Source organism: Anser anser (assembly GCF_964211835.1).
Source record: "Anser anser genome assembly, chromosome: 10".
NCBI classification, from domain to species: domain Eukaryota; kingdom Metazoa; phylum Chordata; class Aves; order Anseriformes; family Anatidae; genus Anser; species Anser anser.
This window is the reverse complement of record NC_139730.1, coordinates 18,368,426-18,390,718: the sequence shown is the minus strand read 5'-3', so window position 1 is coordinate 18,390,718 and position 22,293 is coordinate 18,368,426. Positions and strand designations below refer to the sequence as shown.

The 22,293-nt window shown below is 36.8% G+C and overlaps 1 protein-coding gene across 1 annotated transcript in view; it reads left to right on the top strand.

Moving 5' to 3' along the window:
- The window catches only part of LOC310904780 (uncharacterized protein), a 56,349-nt gene that overhangs the window by 5,270 nt on the left and 28,786 nt on the right, over positions 1–22,293 (top strand). Inside the window, exons 3-10 of the mRNA XM_083849951.1 lie at positions 8,146–8,304; positions 10,870–10,962; positions 13,382–13,495; positions 14,339–14,491; positions 16,520–16,645; positions 17,576–17,704; positions 19,422–19,504; positions 22,136–22,241. Of these exons, the coding sequence (XP_083706077.1) occupies positions 8,146–8,304; positions 10,870–10,962; positions 13,382–13,495; positions 14,339–14,491; positions 16,520–16,645; positions 17,576–17,704; positions 19,422–19,504; positions 22,136–22,241 (963 nt within the window). The remainder of the gene's footprint in view (positions 1–8,145; positions 8,305–10,869; positions 10,963–13,381; positions 13,496–14,338; positions 14,492–16,519; positions 16,646–17,575; positions 17,705–19,421; positions 19,505–22,135; positions 22,242–22,293) is intronic.

Sequence of the window (22,293 nt, the reverse complement as noted above, 5' to 3'; positions counted from 1 at the left end):
TGTAGAAGGGTTTAGAAGGGCAATTCTTCATAGAAGCAAGTAGTATACAAACAAAAAATCTTCCAGCTGCTTTGGTACAGAATTTGTTCTCCAAGAGCTGTTTCAGAGCAATAGATGATGTTTAATTTGTCTTGTTTAACCAGTAAAATGTCTGAATAGCAATATGACAATAAGAAGTAATACAACAATAGGATTTCTTTGAAATAATTTCTTAGTGGTACTCAGAAGCAAAAGTAACAGTAAAATGAATCAGAAAGAAACATTTTAAATCAATAAAAACAAATGCAAAGTAATATGGTCAAAATAAAGAGTCATTATCAGATATTTGTGTACGCACTCAGATCTTCATACAGTGCTCTGGCAAAGTAATAGGTCCTTGAGGATCTTTAGATGTTATTTACAGAATGAAGTAAAAAGGCCTTCATGCAAACTACACTTAGGCCACCAATAAATTGTGATAATTAATTTTGTACAGAGGTGTTTAGTTGCAGCGATTAGAGTATCTTTGCCCACCACTTAGAGTTCTCTGTCAGTTTGTATCTGATTGCAGAAACCCTTAGTCTAGCTTAAGCATATGCGCCTGTTGCCCTAAGAGCAATACAAGTTTGTTTTTGAGGAGGATAGAAATTGACTCATGACTTACTCACTTTACTGTGCTGAGTAGTGTAATAATGAGAAAGAAGTGCAATTGATTAGGGCTTGGACAATCCTTGGGCACTTTCTTATGTGACTTATTTTTTTTTTCTCTGTGAGACTCTGTGTTTAATGAGAACTGTATTGTAATTATTGTATTAATATAAATAAACCCAAGTGGGTTTTATATCAAAGAATGTTAAGAAGATATGAAAGATAATAAATACACTATTTGGCTCATGCTACATTCCAGTATACTGCACGGTGGTTTTTAGGAGATGGGTCCTTTTAGATGAGAACAAAAGTGTTATATATAGTTCAATTATTGCATATTCTGAGTAATTTTCTGAAGTTTAGTACTTATACAGAAGTGTGCATAAAGAAAGCCTTCAGAACCAGATGGGATCTAATTATTCAGTGTCATAGCAATTAAAAAATACAGAGTAATTATGCCATCTACTTATGTTTTACATATTTTATAAACTGTATAACCATACGGTGTAGAAGCAGCCACAATAAATCACGATTATGAACTGTTTTTTCTCATGCCTCTGAAACAAGACAGTAATTTATTACCTGTAGATTTTTATTGTCTATGCAATGTATTGCTTTATATATTTGAATTAGTTACACAGTAACTTACAGTGCACACAAGATTCCTGACTAGTCATACTGTGATAGTTTTATCTTACTTCAAACTTGATTAAAAAAAAAAATCAACAAAAAAAATCTTCTGAAAGCAGTGATCAGATATCTCTGCTGATCCACCCATGTTCAACTGACTCTCTTAATAAAGCACTATGAGAATAAGGAATTTTACAAATATTAGATAATCCTCACACAGTTCTATGAGAACTATGTCCCTCTTTTGGAAATAAGGATAATAAAAAGAAGTTAGAGAACTGCTCAGTTTTCTGCTTTATGCTTTACAATTTAATGTCAAAAAATACAGCTTCACCAAGATTCAAACTGAACAGCAGGACTTGTTGGAAGCTAGAGTTCTGTTCTGTCTTTAAATGTTGGGTATTAAGAAAATAAATGTAAAGGAAAAACTTTTGGAAAATGTTTTTGATATTTACAAAGCACTAGTGTGACTTACGCAAATAAACTCCATAACCTGTGGGATCACCCAGTCTTTGCTGGAGTGCTCAGAGAGATCAGGCAGTTTGCGCTTGGCTGCTGGGCACTCGTCTGTTCTGGCAGGCCAAGTGCTGGAGAGAGAGAGAGACTCTTCCCTGACTCAGCCTGCTGCTGATGAGGAAGGAGAGCAGAGACCTTGCTGTGTCACAGGGAATGCCAGAAAACTATAAATACACCATGGCGTGACATTTGGTTGTAATCTTCTCTTTCTAATCTTTCATTGGAAGGAGGTGATTTTGAGCTGCCCCGATGTGACATTGTGGTGGCTCACTGGTGCATATTTGTTAATCTTCTATACTTCCTGGGACTAGATACCATTAGGAGATGTGTCAGTTACAAAATCAGCTAGTGAACTGTACAGAAGGTCTTGCTAGCAGTGATTCTGCCAGTACCTTGTTTTGGAGCTCACTGTCAGTTCAGAACTGATTCTTCATTGGTTATGTTAGTAGATGTTAACTTGGCCTTTTTCATTGTAGTGCAAGTTTAGTCCAAGATATATGCTGTATTTCCTTAAATCTATATCAGTACATTATGTTTCTAGGTTGACTTATTTATTGCTATACTACTAGTAAATAAAAATGAACCAGTGCATGAGATTAAAAGGAAGTGACGGAGCTGGGCAGTTCTGTTGCAAGAAAATTACTGCCGGCATTAATGCAGCAGGATGGCCTCTCCCTGTCTTCTGTGAAAGGCTGGCGGATAAGTACACGGTTAGAGGATGATCTCTAAAAATGGAGGAAGAGAGAGCTTGTGCTTGTATTTGTCAGGCCAGATTTCTGTGTTCCTATTTAGGCTGTGATACCTTGAAAGAAATATGTGAGATTTGAAGACACCAGTACAGGTTTGTTGGTTGGTTTGCTTTTTAGTGGTGAAAAGCTTACTGCTAAATATCTCTGAATTGTTGTACTTCAGATAGAATATCTGAAACTATCATAATTTTGTTGTATTTCTTCTGTTAACGTTAGACAATGGATGAAAGTGGTGTGAGGCTGCTTAGTTCACCATGAAGTACAATGGAATATTGTGCTGGTCAGATTGTATGCAAAATCTGTGTGTCCTGAGGCCTGTATTGTCTTGCATAATAAAGAGCTACTAGACAATTGTATTGTCTCTGTTTGGGCCTGGGCTTATTTTTATCCATCTATCCCTTTCTTCGCTGTCATGCCTAAATTTGGAAGTGTCATTGGAAGCTGCAGTTAGATATTTGAGGGCAGAATATTGAGATATGTATAGAGAGATTTGTTTGTTTCTTTGTTTGTTTGGACACATTGACAAGATAATGAAAAATAAAAATTTGTCTCACTTTCCTGTTTCTGTGGCTTTCAACAGAGTTCGAACAGCATTTAATCTTAACTGTTATTGGTACTTTGGCTGTGTATATGCTCAAACTCCTTAATTTACGTTTTTAAATCATCACATCCTAGAGGTGAAACCCTTTTTGCTTCTTGCGTAGGAATACAAAAGCAGAGTAAACATTTTTCTCCCAGCAAAAATGTAGGCTGTAAGGAAGCCAGAAGGAGAATTTGCTCCAGTGTATTATGCAGAACACCAAGCAGAAACTTGTGTCAGGGCTGGATCAAAGAACATGAGTGCAATGAACATGAGGCTGTTATGCACTTTGAATCTAGGGCAGTGCCTATTTTCTCTGCTGATCTGTGGCTGCCAGCCCACTCCTAGCAGCATAGCACGAGTTGTGACATAACAAATGTAGTTCACCTGTTACAGGTGGCTGCTTCTCAGCCTCTCCAGCACAAATTCATTGTTTTTGGAAATGCTGTTTAAGCAACTCCTTCATTAAAAATAGCACTACATGAAGACCACAGAAAGAGTTCCACTGACCTCTGTGATTACTACTGTGTTTGTTGTATTTTATTTTCTTAAAATATAAATGCTGGTGTTCTGGGTACAGATTTCTTTGATTAGATGTGACTTTGTGTAATGCCTGTTACTTCTGTTTTATGAGGCAGGCACCTAAATTCTAAAAAAAATCAGAGTTTAAAAGTTGGAATGTGTTCAGTGATGCTTCTGATTTAGCATCAATGAGTTTAAGAACACTCGTGTCTATGTCTTGGCATATTTTCCATATTTTAATACTATTTATATATGAAACATCCCTAAATGTAACATGAGTTCCATGCGCTGTAGGGGAATATGAAGAAATATGAAAACATTGCTGCGTTTTGTAAGAGCACAGTAACTTTGCTTGGTGAACTCAGTATTGTAAATTTGTCACTTTACTCGACAGGAAATATGTAACCTAAGTAACGATATGAATGCTCTTGTTCTTTGTATACACAGTGAACACACAAAAGATAACTGGATATTTCAGAACCCCCCTGGAATGCAGCAGATGAGGAAAAGATAAAGCCTTACCTAACTAATTTAGTTGTAGGTTTAAAGAAAAGTTTTCAGGTGGTGCTGATAAACAGAAGATCACAGTGAATTTTCGAGACCATGTGTGTACTATCTCTGAAATTGTGCAGATTATTATATGAAATGTCGTTTTTCCTCAAAATAAGATACCTCATCTATGCTTCTGCTTCCAACTTCTGGGCAGTGAGAAAGTATGAAGCATGGGGGTACCTGACTTGCATTTAAAAAGTTGATGGAGACAGATTTGGAAGAAGTCACCCCTCAGTGTTATTTACATAATGCTAATAAAACTATGGCGGTACAAAAAGCAGATCACAAATCATATTTAAATGTGAGTCTATTTTTATAGTATCTTTGCTTTATATTACATTACGTGCTGCTTGTGCTACTTCCTTGGACATAGACATAAACAGGATGTATGGCAATTATCAAGACTTTTGCAACCTTGGGGTGTCGGCTTCTGTGTTAAATAATTATTAATTAAGTAAACACAGTCTGCTTTTCATTAAGACATGCTGTGTGATGCTGCCAACTGCAACATGACTATTGCTACAACTTAGCCAAAGCATGTTCCTGGAAGCTGCTATAGTATTCATGTACAGCAACATGATGTGTTGTTGCTGTTAACTTGGATTGTCATATAATTGACTGTAGCCACAAAAAAATATTCATGAGTTTCTTGAGTTTCGTCTGCCTTTTCAGATAAGCATGTCATATTAGAAGGGGTTTTCAGCACATTTTGGGGCAACAAATTGCACTTAGAAAAGGTCTTGTTCCAGTGCTATCAAGTGCATAGGCAGGTAGGGAGTAAGAGCTTCCCTGTACTCTGGAGTTGGCTGATATTCTGACCTTAAACGGCTGGAAACCTTCCAGCTTTATGTACTTTTCTGGTTAACTTTACAGTATCTACTTGCTTCTAAATACTTGCATGTATTTATTTATTCTGTTATCATCACTGAGATGCCTCACTGCAGATCAAAGTAGAGAGAGGCGAGGACCTTGTCAGAAAAATATGAGTAGTGAGAGTGGATATGTATGGGAGACAGAGGAAAACAACGAGAAGTTAAAGCAATATCCTGTGTTGTAAATAGCACATAGTAGAACTGGAACACCCAACAGATGATGGAGATTCTTTTTAATCTTCTGAAAGAGAAATGACAAAGACATTTTGGGAGGCTTGTGCAGATATAGACTAGAGACAAGTGTATTATTATTGCTGGAGAAGTGAAACCAGTCTGGCTTTGTGCATATTTATGATGCTCATTGTGTGCCCATTATGATGTAAATTTAAGTCTGTTCATCTGTGAAATATTTAAGTGTCATGGGTGATTCTCTGGCTGCAAACCTAGTGGTCTGAATCTGCTGGTCTTTGCTAGAGGGGGAAAAACCTTTAAAGCGTTTCTTAGGAATCTGTTTATGATGTTCAAAAAATAAGGAACTTGATCATAATCTTCATGCAGAACTCTGCCAATATTACTTTAAACAATTCTGCTAATGTTTTAGAGGCACGAAGGGTCTTAGTAGTTGCTGATACTCAGCTGTTCACCTCATAAAAAATGAATGAGAGTTGGTAAAGGGTATGGATTTATAAATTCAATATCTGGGGCCTTAGTAACTTCTAAGCAATCGAAGTGATTACTCATCTGGTTCTCTGGAAGATGGAAAATTGTATGTAATCCCTTTATCCAGATGCAGGGGAGGAGCTGAGATGAAACTATCAAAGAAACTGTACAACCCTGGAAGTAAACAGACACTAAAGTTTTGAGTCATGTCCCCATCTAGTTCCTGTGTTCTTTACTCTCAAAAAATCAGCTCTAGGTTTTTTGTTTGTATGCATCCAAAGTAGAAAAAAAGAGGTACTTATGTAACTTTTGGTTATCAGGATATGAAGCTTTGCATATAGTGTTTTCAAACTGCAGAATTATATCTGTTATTGGTAGGACTGGTGGCCCAATATTTTTCCACTAGGTGTTTCTAACCGATTCATTTTAAATGATTACTTGTAGCCTCGTTGTTCTTTGCCTGAAACTGTCTTTATCAGGTGTCTGCTCCAGGATTGTTCCCCTCCCAGCCCCGCATGCACACATACAGAGTTTCAGCAAAATAGTTAAGCCATCAATGATACGGTAAAGGTTTTCCAATGTTGAGAAAACCGGTCAGTGCCATGCAGAAGGGACACACCTTTCTTTTTTATCATGTATAACAGATGTCCATCTTTAACCATTTCTTTTAATCCAAATAGATTTTCCTGTTCATTTTTACCCTACCCAAAGAAATATTTATCCTTACATTTCCACTGTAGTTGTGTTGGTTTGGCTGCTAAAAATTGAAGGAGCTACTGCTTGAGAATGCAGATACCACCATTGGCCTTTGTCATAGTAAGAACTGGAGACTAGCTGGGGTGCAGTTTCATGTGGGTACAAGATGATGAGTTTCATCTCTTCCTGCTTCTGTTTGGTGTCAAATACAGCATTTAGATGCTCCTTAGCTTTACTAAAGACTCTCAAAGTCTGTAGGTTTTCATACTGTATCATTACTGAACAACAAAGCAAAAACAAATATATTCAAACGCCAATGTTGCAAATATTATCAGATTTATCCACATTCTGGGAAATCTTTTGTGAGAAAGGAAGTTTAGTGAAATTACCTGTAAGTAATTTATCTCTATCACTGGCCTTTAAAAGGCAATGTGCAAAATTACATAGTAACAGCTGTTTTTTGTTTGTTTGTTTTGTTTTGTTTTTTCAAGATTGTATCTTTCTAACTTTATATTCACAAAGAATCATTCATTTTAGGTTCCCAATTTGCAAACATCCAAAGTTAGGTGATATTATTTTTCCCCCCAGTTTAAAAAGCCATAACATGAATGTTTTCATCTGAGCTAGTTTAAATTCTTCATAAACAAGAAGATAAATTAGTACTTATGGAGCCTGACTTATTTCAGGTGATTGCTACAGAAGTATATTTCTCTGTGTTGATTAGAAGGGAGGCTAGGTGAGTAGTCAGGATGGGTGGTTACATCTCATCTTGCAGATATTTATTTACATGCTGAGGGAAATGATTCCTACTGTTTGTATGAATATTTTTCTTACCTATATTGATGAGATGAATAAGAGGAGTCTGTTGTAAAGAGCACCTTAAAATAAAACATTTATCACAAGTATGTTTCTATAAATTTCTGCAGATTGTCAAAATAACAAATGTAGGCACTTTAAAGCTGCCAATCAAGTAACTATCAAGATCTGTGCTTGAAGTTATGTCCTCCTATAATAGTTCATAACACAGAAACACTCATGTGGATGCTGTGTTTCATAACATTGTTTTGGCTCTTACAGTGTCAGTTCTACAATTTCCGGAAGAGATATGCAATGCTGAAATGGATGTTTGATTACTTTGGAGAATTTTGGAGAATTTGCTAGAATGCAAACTAAAATCCTGGATTGTTTATCTACAAGATAAAATGATATTTTCTGTGCTCTGTGTAAGAGCTCAGAAGTTGCAATATCAGTTTCATCTGAGAACTCTCTAAATAATTTTATTAAACTTGTGAATTTTGATATATTGCACAGCAGGGACTTTGCAGAGGGCAGAAGGGAACTCTGTCTTTTCAAGAATTTAAAGGGAAACTGTGAGAGCTAATAATGCTCTAGAAGAATGCAGAAAAGTAGCATGTAAGTTTTCTCTCTCCTATGCCTCCATCTCTTCTTGCACTAATCCAATCTGTTGCTCCTGACTGTACATATACCACTTCTATTAAAGTCAATGGAAATTAGACATCTGTATCATCTGTGTCAATTATGAACTGATTATTGATCATCCCAAAAGTATGAAGGTTGACAATTTGGCCCCAAAACATTTGGGAACTAGTATTCTTAGGTGCTGCTGTGCTTTCACTCTAGTTGACTGTCTCTCCTGGTCCCATGTTACTGTATTTTAGTTTTGTTTTTAAATTATTCTAGAACTGATTTTAAAATAATTTATTATTTATTTGTTTTTAAGGAGCTCTACCATGTACCAAATGGCATGTCTCCAGGGACACTTTCTCATGGAATGGTGTATGGTGTCGTGCACCGGACTGACAACAATCATAAGAGAGAAATGGTGGTTTATGGCTGGTCAGCTGATCAGCTGAAAGAAGAGATGAATTACATTAAAGAAGTGAGTTATTCTATCAGCTTCAAAATTTGTCAAATATCCCTTCCATTTATTCATGTAGAGCTGTGAGTGTATGTGGGACGACCGACGTCTAGGCCAACACCCAAATTTGAATAAGGAACCCACTCTGAAGTTAAATGCTTGCCTTGTTGGTACTCAAGGTAAAACAAAAAAAAAAAAAAAAGAAAGAAAAACACCCGTTAGGTACTTGGGAGCTACATGTTTCAGGCTCAAGTCCTCTGTGACAAATGATAGTCCTTAATGCTTGGTGACTGAGGTGAGGGATGCACCTGGACAAGCAATTGGCCAAACAGATCTTGGGGGCCCTGACCTGAAGTCTTCATAATTTCCAATGTGATACAGGAGAATCTATGTAAGCAGACACCTGGAAGGATAAACTCTGTTCTCTTCTGCTTTCCCTTCCCCCATCCCAGTTTTGGAAAGGCTCCTAAATTAGGTGATACACTAAAATCACTTGGGTATGTTTTGGGGCCGTCTTAAAATAGTCAGCCTAATAAGGATGACTTTGTACTATTTTCTTTGTGCATGCTCATTTATCATAATTGGCAGGAGCTCTCCTGAAAGAAAAAAAAAAAAAAAGGCATTTATGATGCTGCTCATTTCTGTGCCTGAAACTCACCATCTCTTTGTGTGTCAAACTTTGGCGATAACTCCTTAATTAGCCCAGAGCAAATAATTTGACCTTCTCTTTCTATCCACTGTTGGTCAGTGGCTATCATCTTACACTGATTCAAGTGCAAGAGAACTGCATTGCTATAAAAGGGAGGAGCACTGAGTTAAGCCAGCAGTGTAAGAGACTGTAATTATGTGTACTCCTAGCATCTGCCTAGTCTTGAGCTATCAGGACTTGTTTTTCTCCTTTATTACTCACAGTTTACCAGCTCCCAGCATTTACACTCTCCAGTTCCTGCACTTGCCAATTAGGATACGTTGCTACTGCTGCGCAGGCAAGGCATGTGACCTGTCTTGGCTGCTCTTTTCCTGCCTACGTAGTTTATCTACCTTGCTGAAGTGCTGCCAGGGGATGGGTGGCTTGGCATACAGCGTGATGCAGCTTCCTAGGTTGCACTGCTTCTGGTACCTGATGCAGGTTGCTTGGACTGGGACCATCTTCCTCTCCTTCGCTGTTCACTTCCAGCTTGTGGCATGGTGGGAAATGTCAGGGCATTTCAACAGCATGTCTTGCATTGTGTTCAGGGTACTGATTCTTTCAGAAAATGTGGGAAAGACCTTTGAAGAGGTGTACTGACCCTTGCACTGCTGTCTTTTAGAGGCTATGTTCAGTTATGCTAATTTGTGAACTTTGGCCTGCCAGATAAGTTCAATCTTTAAAAGTAGAGTCTTAAATAAGAGTTCTCAGCTTGTGCCACGTATTTGCTGACTTAAATAGACCAAAAATGGTGGGCCACATCAGAACTGCTGATCATTTCTTTTGTATCAGTGTCAAACTTAGACCTTGCAGGGGGCATGCACATGTGTAGGGACAGGACAAGGAGGGTTTCCTTCAGAAGTGCAGGAGTCAGCTTCCTTCTGTGTTTCTCATCCCAAAGGGAGCAAGTACTTGGGAGTAGGCTTGTGCCCACTCCTTGCATAGGTTTGGTGGCCAGTACCCTTCTTTCTGGGAGGGAGTGTGTATACCACAGAGCTTCCAGAAATATCTCCTCTAGATATTTTCCCCTCCTTCCTTCCCCAAGTCTCACTTCGGCTATGCAGAGGTAAGGTAAGCTCACTGCCCTAGATTATCTGCAGCCAGTGTGTGTTCAATTCAGGGCAGGGAGAAAAAAAAAAAAAAAAAAGAATCTGAAATCTGAATTATATAGCTGGAAGGTAGACTGTAGGTGAACATCTAACTAGTGTTTACAATGTGTGCTCTTAAGAAAATTGGTTCTTTGCATGTTTGTAATGGCATGCAAACCCAAGCTGGCTTCTAACATATTTTTTTTTCTTCTACTTTTTGTTTAGAAAGGCAAGACATAATTTACATCCATAGTTCTTAAATAAAATCAAATACTCTTCAGATTTGAAATTATGTTGGTAAATTTATGCTAATATATTGTTTAGTTAATTACGAGCCTAAAAGTCCAAATGCAGTGAAACTAAAGGGTTTATCTTCAAAGGACACTCAGTGAAAACTTAATTAAACACTTTAAATAGAATGAAGGTGTATTAAATCCACGTGTGGATGCTTTTTTGAGAAAGAAAACATTGTATGTTCAAATTAGTTTTAGTTCCATTAGCCATCAAATTAGGTTAGAATGACTTATGGATAATTGAAATTCATTTAAATTATTAATTTACTGGTGTTTAAGTGTGTACAGAGAAGTCTAGAATTACTCAGAGACTTTTATATAGATCATTCCTATGTAGACAGCTTTTAAGACTTAACTTCTTGTCTTAAGTATAAAGTATTGTTGAAAAAAAGTTAGATTAATAATGGCCATTACCAAAAGTAACAATAAAAGATATAGAAGCAAAATATTGTGTCCCAGTATAAACAGTATCATCAGTAAGTTTGATTGATAAGGCATGTGATTTTTCTAACACCAGGTGAGAGCAACTCTGGAAAAAGTAAGAAAGAAAATGTATGGGGAATATGATGAAATGAAACGAAAAATACAACAGCTTACGAATGAACTGAAAGTAAGTATGCATTCAATTGTAGGGAAAGAATAACCATCCCTGTACTATCTAGAGACATTTTTCTCTCCTTTTTTAAAATTTTATTTATTTATTTATTTTATTTTAGAAAAACAGAAATAATATCTCAAACCATTCTGGTTTGTTCTTTAACATGACATATTTACCTTCCTTTATTTATCAACCTTTTCCCTCTAGCAAGGTAAAGTAGGACAGGGATGCTTTTGCATATGGAATTAATTGCCTGTTTCTTGGAAATAAAAGAACAATCTTGATAGCGTCATCTGAGTACATGCTCATTCTAGACAATTTAGTAATTATTGGAGGTGTTTGGAGCAGTCATCTGCCAGGTGATTTGAAAAAATATCAATTATATAATTACGAGTAACGTGCAAGTTAAATTTGGTGTAATTTCAACAGACTGTTCTGTTTTACTGACTCTATTGTTTAAACATGATAACAAAAGAAGTAGTAATATTACTGAGTATTAAAGTGCATGGCATTCCTAAAATGGCTTACCATTTGGTTCTTAATGGAACCTTTTGATGGTCATTTGATGACCTTTCTTCTGATGTGTGCTTTAGCAATAAAAGCTGCTGCATTCTGTAGAAATACCATTCATCTATTTAAGTTGGGTTCTTTGTTCCAAAAAGTCCCCCTGAAAACCTGCTGTGGAATTTATATTCAATACTGTTATTCACAGCCCTGGTTCAGATGAAGCTTTGACAATTAAACATAGCCTGACTTTTAAGGGTCTGGGACCCTGACTTGTGCCCTTCTGACATTCTTATTTGGAGACTGTTAGTTCCCTGCATGCTGTATTTATGTATACAGATCACAACACAGAACAGAAATCTGTGGCAAGTAGTATACTTAAATAAAATAATAACAATAATAATAATAATAATAAAAAAATCACCCCAACTTGAGAGGAAGAAGGAGAGAAAACTGAATTAATTAGTCTTCATGATGCCAGCAAGATATACCCCCGATTGAGTAACATGTAGGCAAATGTGGTGTTGTCTTCTTTGTGGCTGGTCCTTACTGAGTACCAGTGATGATATTCTGTATTTCTGGATCTTCCACTTGACCAGTAAAAATCGTGCATGTGCCTGAAAATCTCTGGGGTTTCTGACCAGCTCTTTCAGAATCTCTAGTTCTGAAGCAAATGTAGTTTACAAAGGATTCCTTCTGACATAAACAGCTCACTGAGACATTCCCCACCATGTTTCTTAATATTTTAGAGTTTCTGAAAGAAAGTACAGGTGTTCTTCTACCTAATAACATATGCTTTTTGATTTGTTTGTTTGTTTGTTTTTACATCAATGCCATCCTACATGCTATTTGAGGATCCTATTTAAAATCCTTTCTATACTCTTTGCTTCAGCTTTGAACCACTACGCTTTTTTCCCACTAATTTCCAGGACTACTTTTTGTTCATGGAGTTTGTATGAAGTTTGTACTTCAAATACTCAGCCCTGGGCAGTATGTTTCTTCACACAAGTTCTTATCTTGTAACTTTCTTAATCCAGCCAAAGCATTTCTGCTTTTGTTTGTTTGTTTGTTTTACCTGAGCACACATTTGTATAGGGTTAACAGTAACTACTTGGCTTCTGCTCCCTGTGTTGATCTAATCCATGTATGACTTGGTTACTAAACACTAATTGTTGTCCATATCGGTCCCTGGTGTTCTTATGCTTTTATCAAGAAACAAATCTGATTCATCAAAGAATCCAAGTTGGGCTGGCCTCCATTAGTAACCTTTTTTTTTCCTTTTTTATTACTAAATGGTTCATAATAATTTACGTTATTCTAAGTTTCTGTCTCCTCTTAAATGATGTCATTTTGTGCTTTTATTCCCTCCAGTTTTAAGCATGCATGTGTGTGTATAACAGATGACAAATTTTTGTATAACATAGCTCTCTACTGACTTCTCCTGCCTGCTTCATATTGTTTCATCCTTGAGTCTTCTTGCTGTTGCTTCTTTATGTATCCAGTTAGTCATTTCCTTCTTAATTAAGGCTATTCTACAGTTCACCCAAACCTTTCTAGATCTCTTCGTTTCTTGCATTCTTCTGGTTTTCACCCTGTGACTTTTTATAGTCCACCCACTCTGTCTATATAAGCTTTCTGAACAGACATCTGCCAAGTGTTTTCTTGTCCTTTCAGAAAACAGACAGGTTTTACACTGATTACAGATCAGCAACAAACATAGCTACGTGTGCCTTATTTGTGTTAGCGTATTTGAATTACAAATTTTGTTTGTATGTTTTTGAGGTACAGGGACACAGTTTATGTATTTTAAGCATCCTAGTACTGTGGAAATTAACCATGGGGTCTGTCTATTCTGTAGGTCCCTTTGAAGCAGTAGGTAAACTTGATCATTATTCTATATAAAACTTCTTTTTTTTTTCCTGCTCAGGTGACAAATGCTCATCAGGAATCCTTAGAGAATCATGTGCGAGTGCAGGCTGCAGCCTTAGATAGCTTTAGTGAAATGAACAGCTCCTTGACATCAGCATCAATAGACTTGCAGGTACATTTTAATAGCTGTTTGACAGCTGACAACTTCCTTTTCTGACGTGCATTTAAAAGCGTACATTAAACATGGATAACAAATACAGATTCTAACCCTAAGCTAGTCCATAAAGTATTGTCTTGGATATCTGAGGCATCTAATTTAAGAAACTAAGGAAAAAAATCTGCAACTATTAAAAAAGTGTACAGTCAAGAGACACTGTTCTGCAGCAGACTAATGTCACTAGTCATGTCTTTACAGAATATTGTAAGGTGACAATGTAATTTGTTCTGTATTGTGCAAAACAGAACATCTTCTGTCTTATACCTATCTTCACCAGGTAATAGAAATGGAAGTGGCATGTGTTGATGCTAATAAGTACTTGTGAGGTTGTATATACCTGCAAAATGTAGGGGGAGGGAGAATGCGGAAACGTATTTTCTGTTTTAAAGACTTTCAAATTCCCACGTATCTGAGCTCAACAATTAACGATCCTGTTTTCTTGTATGTCACAGTTTTTCTCACTTTAATGTGTTTAATATGTATAGCATGACTCTTGGAGAGGAGAAAGGAAGACTGTTGGGAATAACATTTGTACTAAAATGTATCCATATTCCTTTATTTTTTTTATAGTGTTCCAGGACTTGATTTCAATGAATATGTTCCTCATGGAAATTCCTTCTAGGAAACCAAATACAAGAAAAATCAGAATTTTAAATGTTAAAACTTTCAAAACTGTTCATGTTGTGTTGACTAATCATGAATCTCTTAAATGTTTTTTTCTATTCCATAATCTCTTGACTACATTAGCACACTAGATTATTTGTGATTTTTAATATGTGGTTTGCCTCTTTCCTCCAGAAAACTCTAGTGGATGTTACTTTGGAGAACACTGATATAAGGGAACAAATAAGGAATTTAAAACACACACATGAGCAATCTATGGAAAAGCTGAGAGAGAAGCAAAAACAACTGGAAACAGCACAAATTGAAAATCAGTTACTGAAATTAAAGGTACAGTATATAAACTTCCCTGAAGATATTGCACAGTAAGGGCATTTAGGAGCATATTAAATGAATTCCTTGGCCTTATTTGTAAATGATTCTTCATCCATCACACCTTGCTCATTCCCTAGAGCTGTCATATTCCTGTGAAATGGTTCTGTGTTAATAACAAGAATCCCAGCTGGCAGCAGTCAGTCTTTCCATAACATGGGATTACTATCCAGAGATGTTGGCAGGTGGAAGTTCAAACTATTAAAAGGTAATTAGTGTCCATTTCTGTAAGTAAAGGGATTTTATAACTTTACACAGTGCTGTAAGAATGTCTTGATGTTGAGCCTGTTTATATGATATTGCTTAATTTTTAATAGGTAATCAAGTTTTATGAACATACGGTCAGCAGATAAGTGCTGTAGCAGCAAGTGTTTTGGAAAGAGAATTAAGCTATTTCTTTCAGAGAAATACAAGGGAATAAAATGCAAACTATATGGTTTTACATGGCAGAAAGCTTGACCGTTTTCTCATTACAATAGCTGAGGTTGGAGAGCTTGCTTAAGAATACTGTGACAGATGCCATAATGCATCTATATTTTAATGCTTGTTTTCACTATCCTCATTGCTCAAGTTATAAGCAAAGAAATGATGGAGAGTCAGTGCCAGGGATCATATTCCAGTTCAATATCTCTCAAGGACTTTGGGTTTTGATTGTTGGCTTTTTCTGAATTACATGATTCTTTCAGGCTTCCTATAGCAAGAAAGGTCTTGTGTTATAGTGAAACTTAATTTATCTTCAGTCCCTCTCACAAAGCGCAAGTTACTACCTCTGTGCCAGTATCAGTCTGTGAGTTGCAAAAGAGGGCAATTGTAGAACAAGTGGAGTCCTTCTGAGCTTAGTCCCTTGTCAAAGGATGAAATACACTGTTGTTATCCTACAGGGCACTAAGACAGTTGTTCCCACCATGTAAGATAAACACAAATTTTAATAAATCATTCAGTCCTTGAAGCGAAGAAAGCAAACAAAATAAATGCACAACTGAGACCTTGAAATCTGAACAAGTTATTTAGTGGTTTTGTAACCTCTAGTGATGAGCAAGGAACACTATTCTTTTCTCAGATGACAGTGTATTCTCATCTCCCTGATGTGGCTTTAGCAGCCACGGCATTCCAGTATAACCGTTTCCGATTTATAGAATGTGCATTAAGAGGACTAAGTCCTAGATGAGCTATTTTACTTTGCTTTTTATTGCAGTTTACAGAGTATATGGGTTTATGCTGTAAATGTATTATCTTGTGTTTAATCAATGAGGGTGTGGTTCAGTGAGTGTTTTGAACCAACATAAGGGGGAAATCCTGTCTCTGAATTACCATTCTTGCCCTTTTCCCTGTAGCAGTAGTAGAGTTTCTGGTCCTGTGGTTAAAAATTAACCCTCCCCTACCCCTGGGTATTTTCAGTCTGAGTTGTTTGCTGATCAACTTTGCTCGATGGTCACCCCAGTTCCTGTGCTGGCCTTCAGAGCAGTGTGTGAAAAAGCAAGAGAGAGGAGGGAGGGTGCAGCTGTGTCTTCTGGTTAGCAGCACATACTTATGTTCAGCTTAAAGTAATCGTTGCTTTGAGAGTTGGTGGCTATCTAGAAACGGGAGCTAAGTCTACGCCATCTCTAATCTACACTTCAGTAAAATGGCAGGAAACAAAACTTTTTCCATGGGGAAACAAACCAAGTGACTTGGAGGCTGTTATGGAAGGGCTCAGTAAAGAGGTGTGGCCTGGTGCTCAACAATTGATGGCTAGTTAAATTCAAGCAACGTGAAACTTGATGAAATGGTAACTTCTACAAATTTGAATAAGTTCTACATTGCCAAAGCATTGCAATAGTTTTGATGCAAATGACAGTCTGCTTCAATAATGTCAAATTTATAACAAGGTGGAACTGAAATTCAAGGTGTTATTCTTGCATCATGTGAGTTTCATTTTTCCTGCTGGCAGCAGTGCTCTGCTGACAGATGGGTCATCCATGACTTTCATCCTTTTCTCTCTTATAGGTGGAATCATCACAAGAAGCCAATGCTGAAGTCATGAGAGAGATGACAAGAAAACTGTATAGTCAATATGAGGAAAAAATGAGAGAAGAGGAACAGAAACATAAAGCTGAGAAAGAGATCCTCCTAGTACGTATAGCTGGTCTGTGGCGCTCAGTTTGGGTGTCATTTCTCAGTCACCTAGTAATGTAGAGTTTTTTACTCCAGAGTGTACATATGCTACTTCACTCCTTTCTCTGCAACTAGTCATGCCACTATTACTAAGTTTTCCAAGCTATTGGGGTTGTAGGGCTGAATAAAGAATGTTCAAACACAGTAACAGAAATGATAATGTTGATTTCAAAGTCTGAAATGGAGTAAGTTGGCTCTTTTTACTTCCATTCCTCTAAAAAGAGGAAAACAGGATGTCCAATTTTATTGATATTTTTAAAAGGGGATGACGGGACAATTTCGCTGGACACTAGGGGAGCAATAACTCTTTCTGTCCACTGGTTTTGGTCCACCCCCAAGTAAAACCTAACTCTGAGCAGTTGGTCATTGTGTTCTTCTACCTGGTAAAGACAGATAATGACTGAGACTGAAGGTAGATTCTCTAGCTTCTTCCTATTTATATTGTTTTTTATGTGAAGAAAGTACATAGCTGAACAGGGTAAATGGTAGTGTTTAAAATGCTGTCAACTGGAATAGCGCATTTTCTTGTGCTGTTACTTCACGGAATACTCAGAAGGGAGAACAAATATCTAAGAAATGGGGAAATGTTTTTCTCATACTTTCATAATGATGCTTTACAAATATGTATGCACTTCAGAGTGCCCCAGATCTTTTGTTACATACAATTAAAGTTTAGGGTCACAGCTCTTCCAGACTTCTGGGCAAGTGTAGTGAAAAGCCTTGAGCTTTGCTTAAAAACTATTAGCCTGGCTCTTTGGGCTAAAAAATGTTTATTCCTCATTAACATATTGTATGTTAATACAATAATTTAACATATTAAACATATATATTAATACAATAATTTAACATATTGTATGTTAATGTGATCGTAAATGTTCTTGTTTAAAGGAGGAAACAAATCGGCTTCTGAAAGCTATTGAAGAGGCAAATAAAAAGATGCAAATTACAGAAACAAGTATACAGGAGAAAGATCAGAGAATTGGTGAGCTGGATCGGCTGATTGAACGCATGGAAGAGGTATGAGAGTTCGTTGCTTGCATTCTTTAAAGAAAATGCAGAATTATAGGAAGGGAATTTGATTTTTTTTTTTTTTTGAAATTGCCTGCTGCTCAGTACCCTGCTCAGTGACATACCATTGCTGTTTGCATCTTATGTAGTTATTGTATCCATGTAAGTAAATGCACCTGGACTACTGAAGAGACACTGTGATTAAGTGGTTCTTCTATTTTTCTAGTTGTGTTGACAGTCAGAGCTGCTTAAGGCGTCAAAATTTATTTACTAAACCATAATTTCTGTCAGTGTCCAAGGTCTCCTGAGTCTAATGATGTAATCGTATATGACCTGAAGTCTCTTAAAAATGCTGTTGGTAGGTCCACTAAAATATATTTTAGTTAGGTAGATTAAGACCTTATCATTAAGCTGTCTGTTAGTTCTGACTGGAATTGCATCTCCAAATTTATCCACGTTTCGATGAAATGCTAAACTGAGGGCTTCAAACTAAAAGTTTCTGGAGGAATTTTTGTGGATATCTAGCAGCTACTTAATTTTCAAAGATTTCTAACTTGTTTAGATTATGACTCTCTGTTTCCTGGTCTCTTTCACCTAACTGAGAATGAATGTTATTGTTTAGTCCTTAGACTGAAGAGTGTCACTCTAAAAGGCATAAGAGCAGCCCTTCTGTAAGACTCCAATACTTTTGGATGTACTTGGGTGTCTCTCGTTTAATTCAATCACAGGCTTCTCATTATCTTTAAAGATCTGGGCCTTGCTATCTAGCATATAGAATAGAGAATATACTGGGAAATTCTAGTAAGTGGATAGAGTACAATCTTCTGGTCTTACAAGTGAAGCATTTTTTCACCAACTTTAGTAAATATTTGCTACTACTGAGAATTTTTTTATAAGACAGTCTTGTTGTCTTAACTGGTTAGTCTGATGTGCATTTATACTGAGCCACTTTTGTCTAGTGCTTGCAGGTAGAATTAGTGATTACACTGAGAAATGGTGTCAGCTTAATATGCCCCTTATCAACTTGATCTGGGTTTTGGCATACCACTTGTAAGTATTACGCAGTGAAAAAAGGATTGTAATATAGTTCTTACAGTACAGATGAGTTTCAGGTTATTTAATTTGCTGTTATCTGCTTCATATTTGCAGAGTAAAACTGAACGCCTTTGTTAAATTCCCATTAAAGTGGATAGCTTCTGTTAATTTGTGTTGACAGTTCCCAATTCCTGATAGACTTTCACAAGCAATATGTTTGTGGATGCCCAGAAGATAAACAGGAACATTTTTTGATTTGGGTAGAAGATGGGGTAGAGGTGGAGGGAAGGAATAGAGCAATAGCTTTTATCTCTGCCTTGGGCTGAGTTATCTTTTTGGAGGGATAAAATGGAAAATATGAGACTTATGTAGTTAAAGATTGTGAGGACTCATCTCTATGCAAAAATTTCAGTTTCAAGTACAACTGCACATCTTCAAATGGGAAATTGAAAAATCTGATCTTATTTCTGTGGATAGATGGAATTTGATTTTATTATTTGCATTCTGTGGTCCTTGGCTATAGGAAATACATGAATCCTCTGTAACATCTGTAAATTTTGTTTAATTAGTTTCTATTTTAATTTCAAAAATGATCTTTTGAATTGCAATGAAATTGCAATGAAATATGCACAGTGAAGCCTTTATATATTGACATATGAAGAACTGAAGGATAGCATTTATTGTTTTTTAGGAACGTCACCAGCTGCAAAAACAACTGGAACTAAATGAAATACAAATATCTGGAGCAAAATCTGAAAACTCTGACAGTGAGAGGTGAGATATGTCTTGTTTGTGGAACTTCTAGTGTTGGTAGGTAACTTTAGGGGGTCAGTTGATTTGTTTGTTTTTGAAGACATCTGAATTTTATCTTTCCTAACTTTAACACTGCAGTTTAGGAGAGATAATCCATCTGATGAGTTCCTTTATTTAGATATAAAATATCATTTCCATGCATTCTTCCTGAAAAGTTGTTTGTAAACATGCAGAATACATTTTAGATGGAACACATAGTGGCATATTTGTAGATTGCATTTTTCTTAAATCTGCATTCCCAAATTCAGCATAGTATGATCCTGACTATGAATACTTTGTCTCCTTCTAGACTGTTCAATGCAGTTTTAAAAGAAAAGACATTCCGTATAAATATTAAGCTGTAGGATAAAAAAGGTTCATCTTTGAAAAGATGAACTCATGATGAGAGCAAAAGTTCTGCATATGACTGCCAACATCTCTTATGTATAAAAGAGGGAGAATGGAATATATTTGAGGCTTGGAGAAGCAGGTCTACAAATGTGAGGGACATTAACATATGCACGTGAACAAATGAAGGTGTGTAAAAAAAAAAAAAAAAATCTGTCATGTAACATCACAGTGCATAAATCAGCTGTGGAGTTAGTTATTTGAGGAAAGTTGAAGGTCATGTTATTGGCAGTGAGACCTCTGTGAATGGTTCTGGAAATCATGAGGTTTAAAAGGAAGATCTGGTGATGTTGATGGCACCTGAATGTGCTGTTTCTGCCAACGGGTGGCATGTGCATCCATTGCTACTTTGAGACTGACAAAGCACCACAACTAGGCAAAAGAAATTTATGTGACACTACTTGAATGGATAAAGATGAATTATAAGCAGCCACTGAATAATCATACTTGATTATTACTAATATTTCTGGGGCACCTAGAAACTGAGTTTTAAAGTTTTGACATCCCACTGTTCTTTATGAAGTATAATCATAAAAAGAAGTCCCTGCCCAGAGCATCTTACTAGTTGTATTGATGTGACCTGCTTATCTGGTTTCAGGAAAAAAACATCTTTTTACATCAGCCTGTTAAAATAAAAATTTTGAGTGTACAGATGTTGCATGCAACATAGAATATGGAGATGAAAGATAATTGCCTTCTTTCTTTACCACCGGATAACAGATACTCTTCTCACTTCAGTGAATACTGCCCTATCCACTCAGCATGAAAAGTTATGCTGCATTAATGAGGGTAAAGGAAAGACAGGAATTTGTGCAGTGCAATGAAAACAAGCATGTGGTTTAATCTATGTAATGCAAGCAATGAATCTCTATTCAGATGCTGAGGTCTGTGCTTAACTTCTCTTCACCTGTGTATTCCTAGCCACACACTTATCTCCACATGAGCAATGACATCTGTTGTTTCTCTGTTACTATCAGTACTTAAAATTTGGAATCTTTCAATGAGAGACCAGCTCTGTGTTACAATTGCAATCAAAATGGAAACTTACTTTGTGAGACCTTAATATGCAGGATTGAAAAACCTGCAGCAGTGCCTTGATTTTTAAGTCCTTGTCAAAGTGCTGCAGTTACAGTTTCGTAGACTACTTTACTGTTAATAGAAACTGTTTATGGGAGAGAAACAGCATACAATTCAGTCATTCATTGGAATCATGTCATACAGTTTGCCATCTGCTGCTTTGCCTTAAAATGGTCATTCTGTTTGCAGCTTCAGCAGTTTCTTCTGCTGTACACAGAGCAGGATGAAAAGATCCCTTTTTGTTTTTGAATCCCCTCCTCCACTTCTCAAATCCTGTCCAGTCCTGAACATAGGAGTACAGAAGTTTATTTTGCAGGCAAGTGATGGATTTCTTTAAGAATTTCAGGAATTGTTCATTCGGATAAAAACAAACAAACAAAAAACAACAACAACAACAAAAAACAGAGGTTCCTATGCTTCCCTCCTGTTTCTTCACATATGCTAAAACTACTTTCCTGGCAAGCTGTCAAGTTAACTTGTGATAGGAGTTCTGAGGGTGTTCTATTTCTGTGTAAAACTGCTTTGAAGAAATACAGAATCTGTCTGCAAAGTGATACATAGAAACTTTAAACATCCACACCAGTTCCTGCTGACTGTTGTTGACTTAAAACTACTCCAGTTAGCATTCTAGTACTGTTGGCAACTATGCCAAATCCTTGATTCATGGCTGCCCTACAATAGGAGAGCACTTAAAAGGACACCTGCGGATGTGCCTTCTGGCTTCTATTTAGTATGCATTACCAAGAAGTTTGCAGGTGCTAATAAGTCCGTATAAATGTGCCTTTCTGGTGATAAAGATCTAGTTGTCTAAATGCCAAGAAAAAACAGACATCTCAAGGAGATGTGCTTTATTATATCATTTAATTGTCAGCACTTTGGGCTCTGAGTAAGCACACCAGTATGTGAGACAAAGGTGAATTAACACGGGTGGAGACAGCAACTTTGACTACAAGAGTACCATTAGAACGTACTTTACACAAATAAAATCCACGTCTGCCAGTGGAATTTGGCTTGTCTACCTCTGGACCTAATCTTCCTGATTTGTGGTGGGATTATGGCAATTTGTTCTTGTTTTCCTCATACTGCATACCTCCACATTTATATGCTTAATTCTTCCATCTTTGCTAGGTCACAGCATTTGGAGGAGGTAGCAGCAAGCCTCAGGGAGCGAATCAAACATCTGGATGATATGGTCCACTGCCAACAGAAGAAAGTCAAGCACATGGTTGAGGAGGTGAGATCCAGTAAAACAATGTATTTTTGACTTTTCTGGGAATGGTGATTCT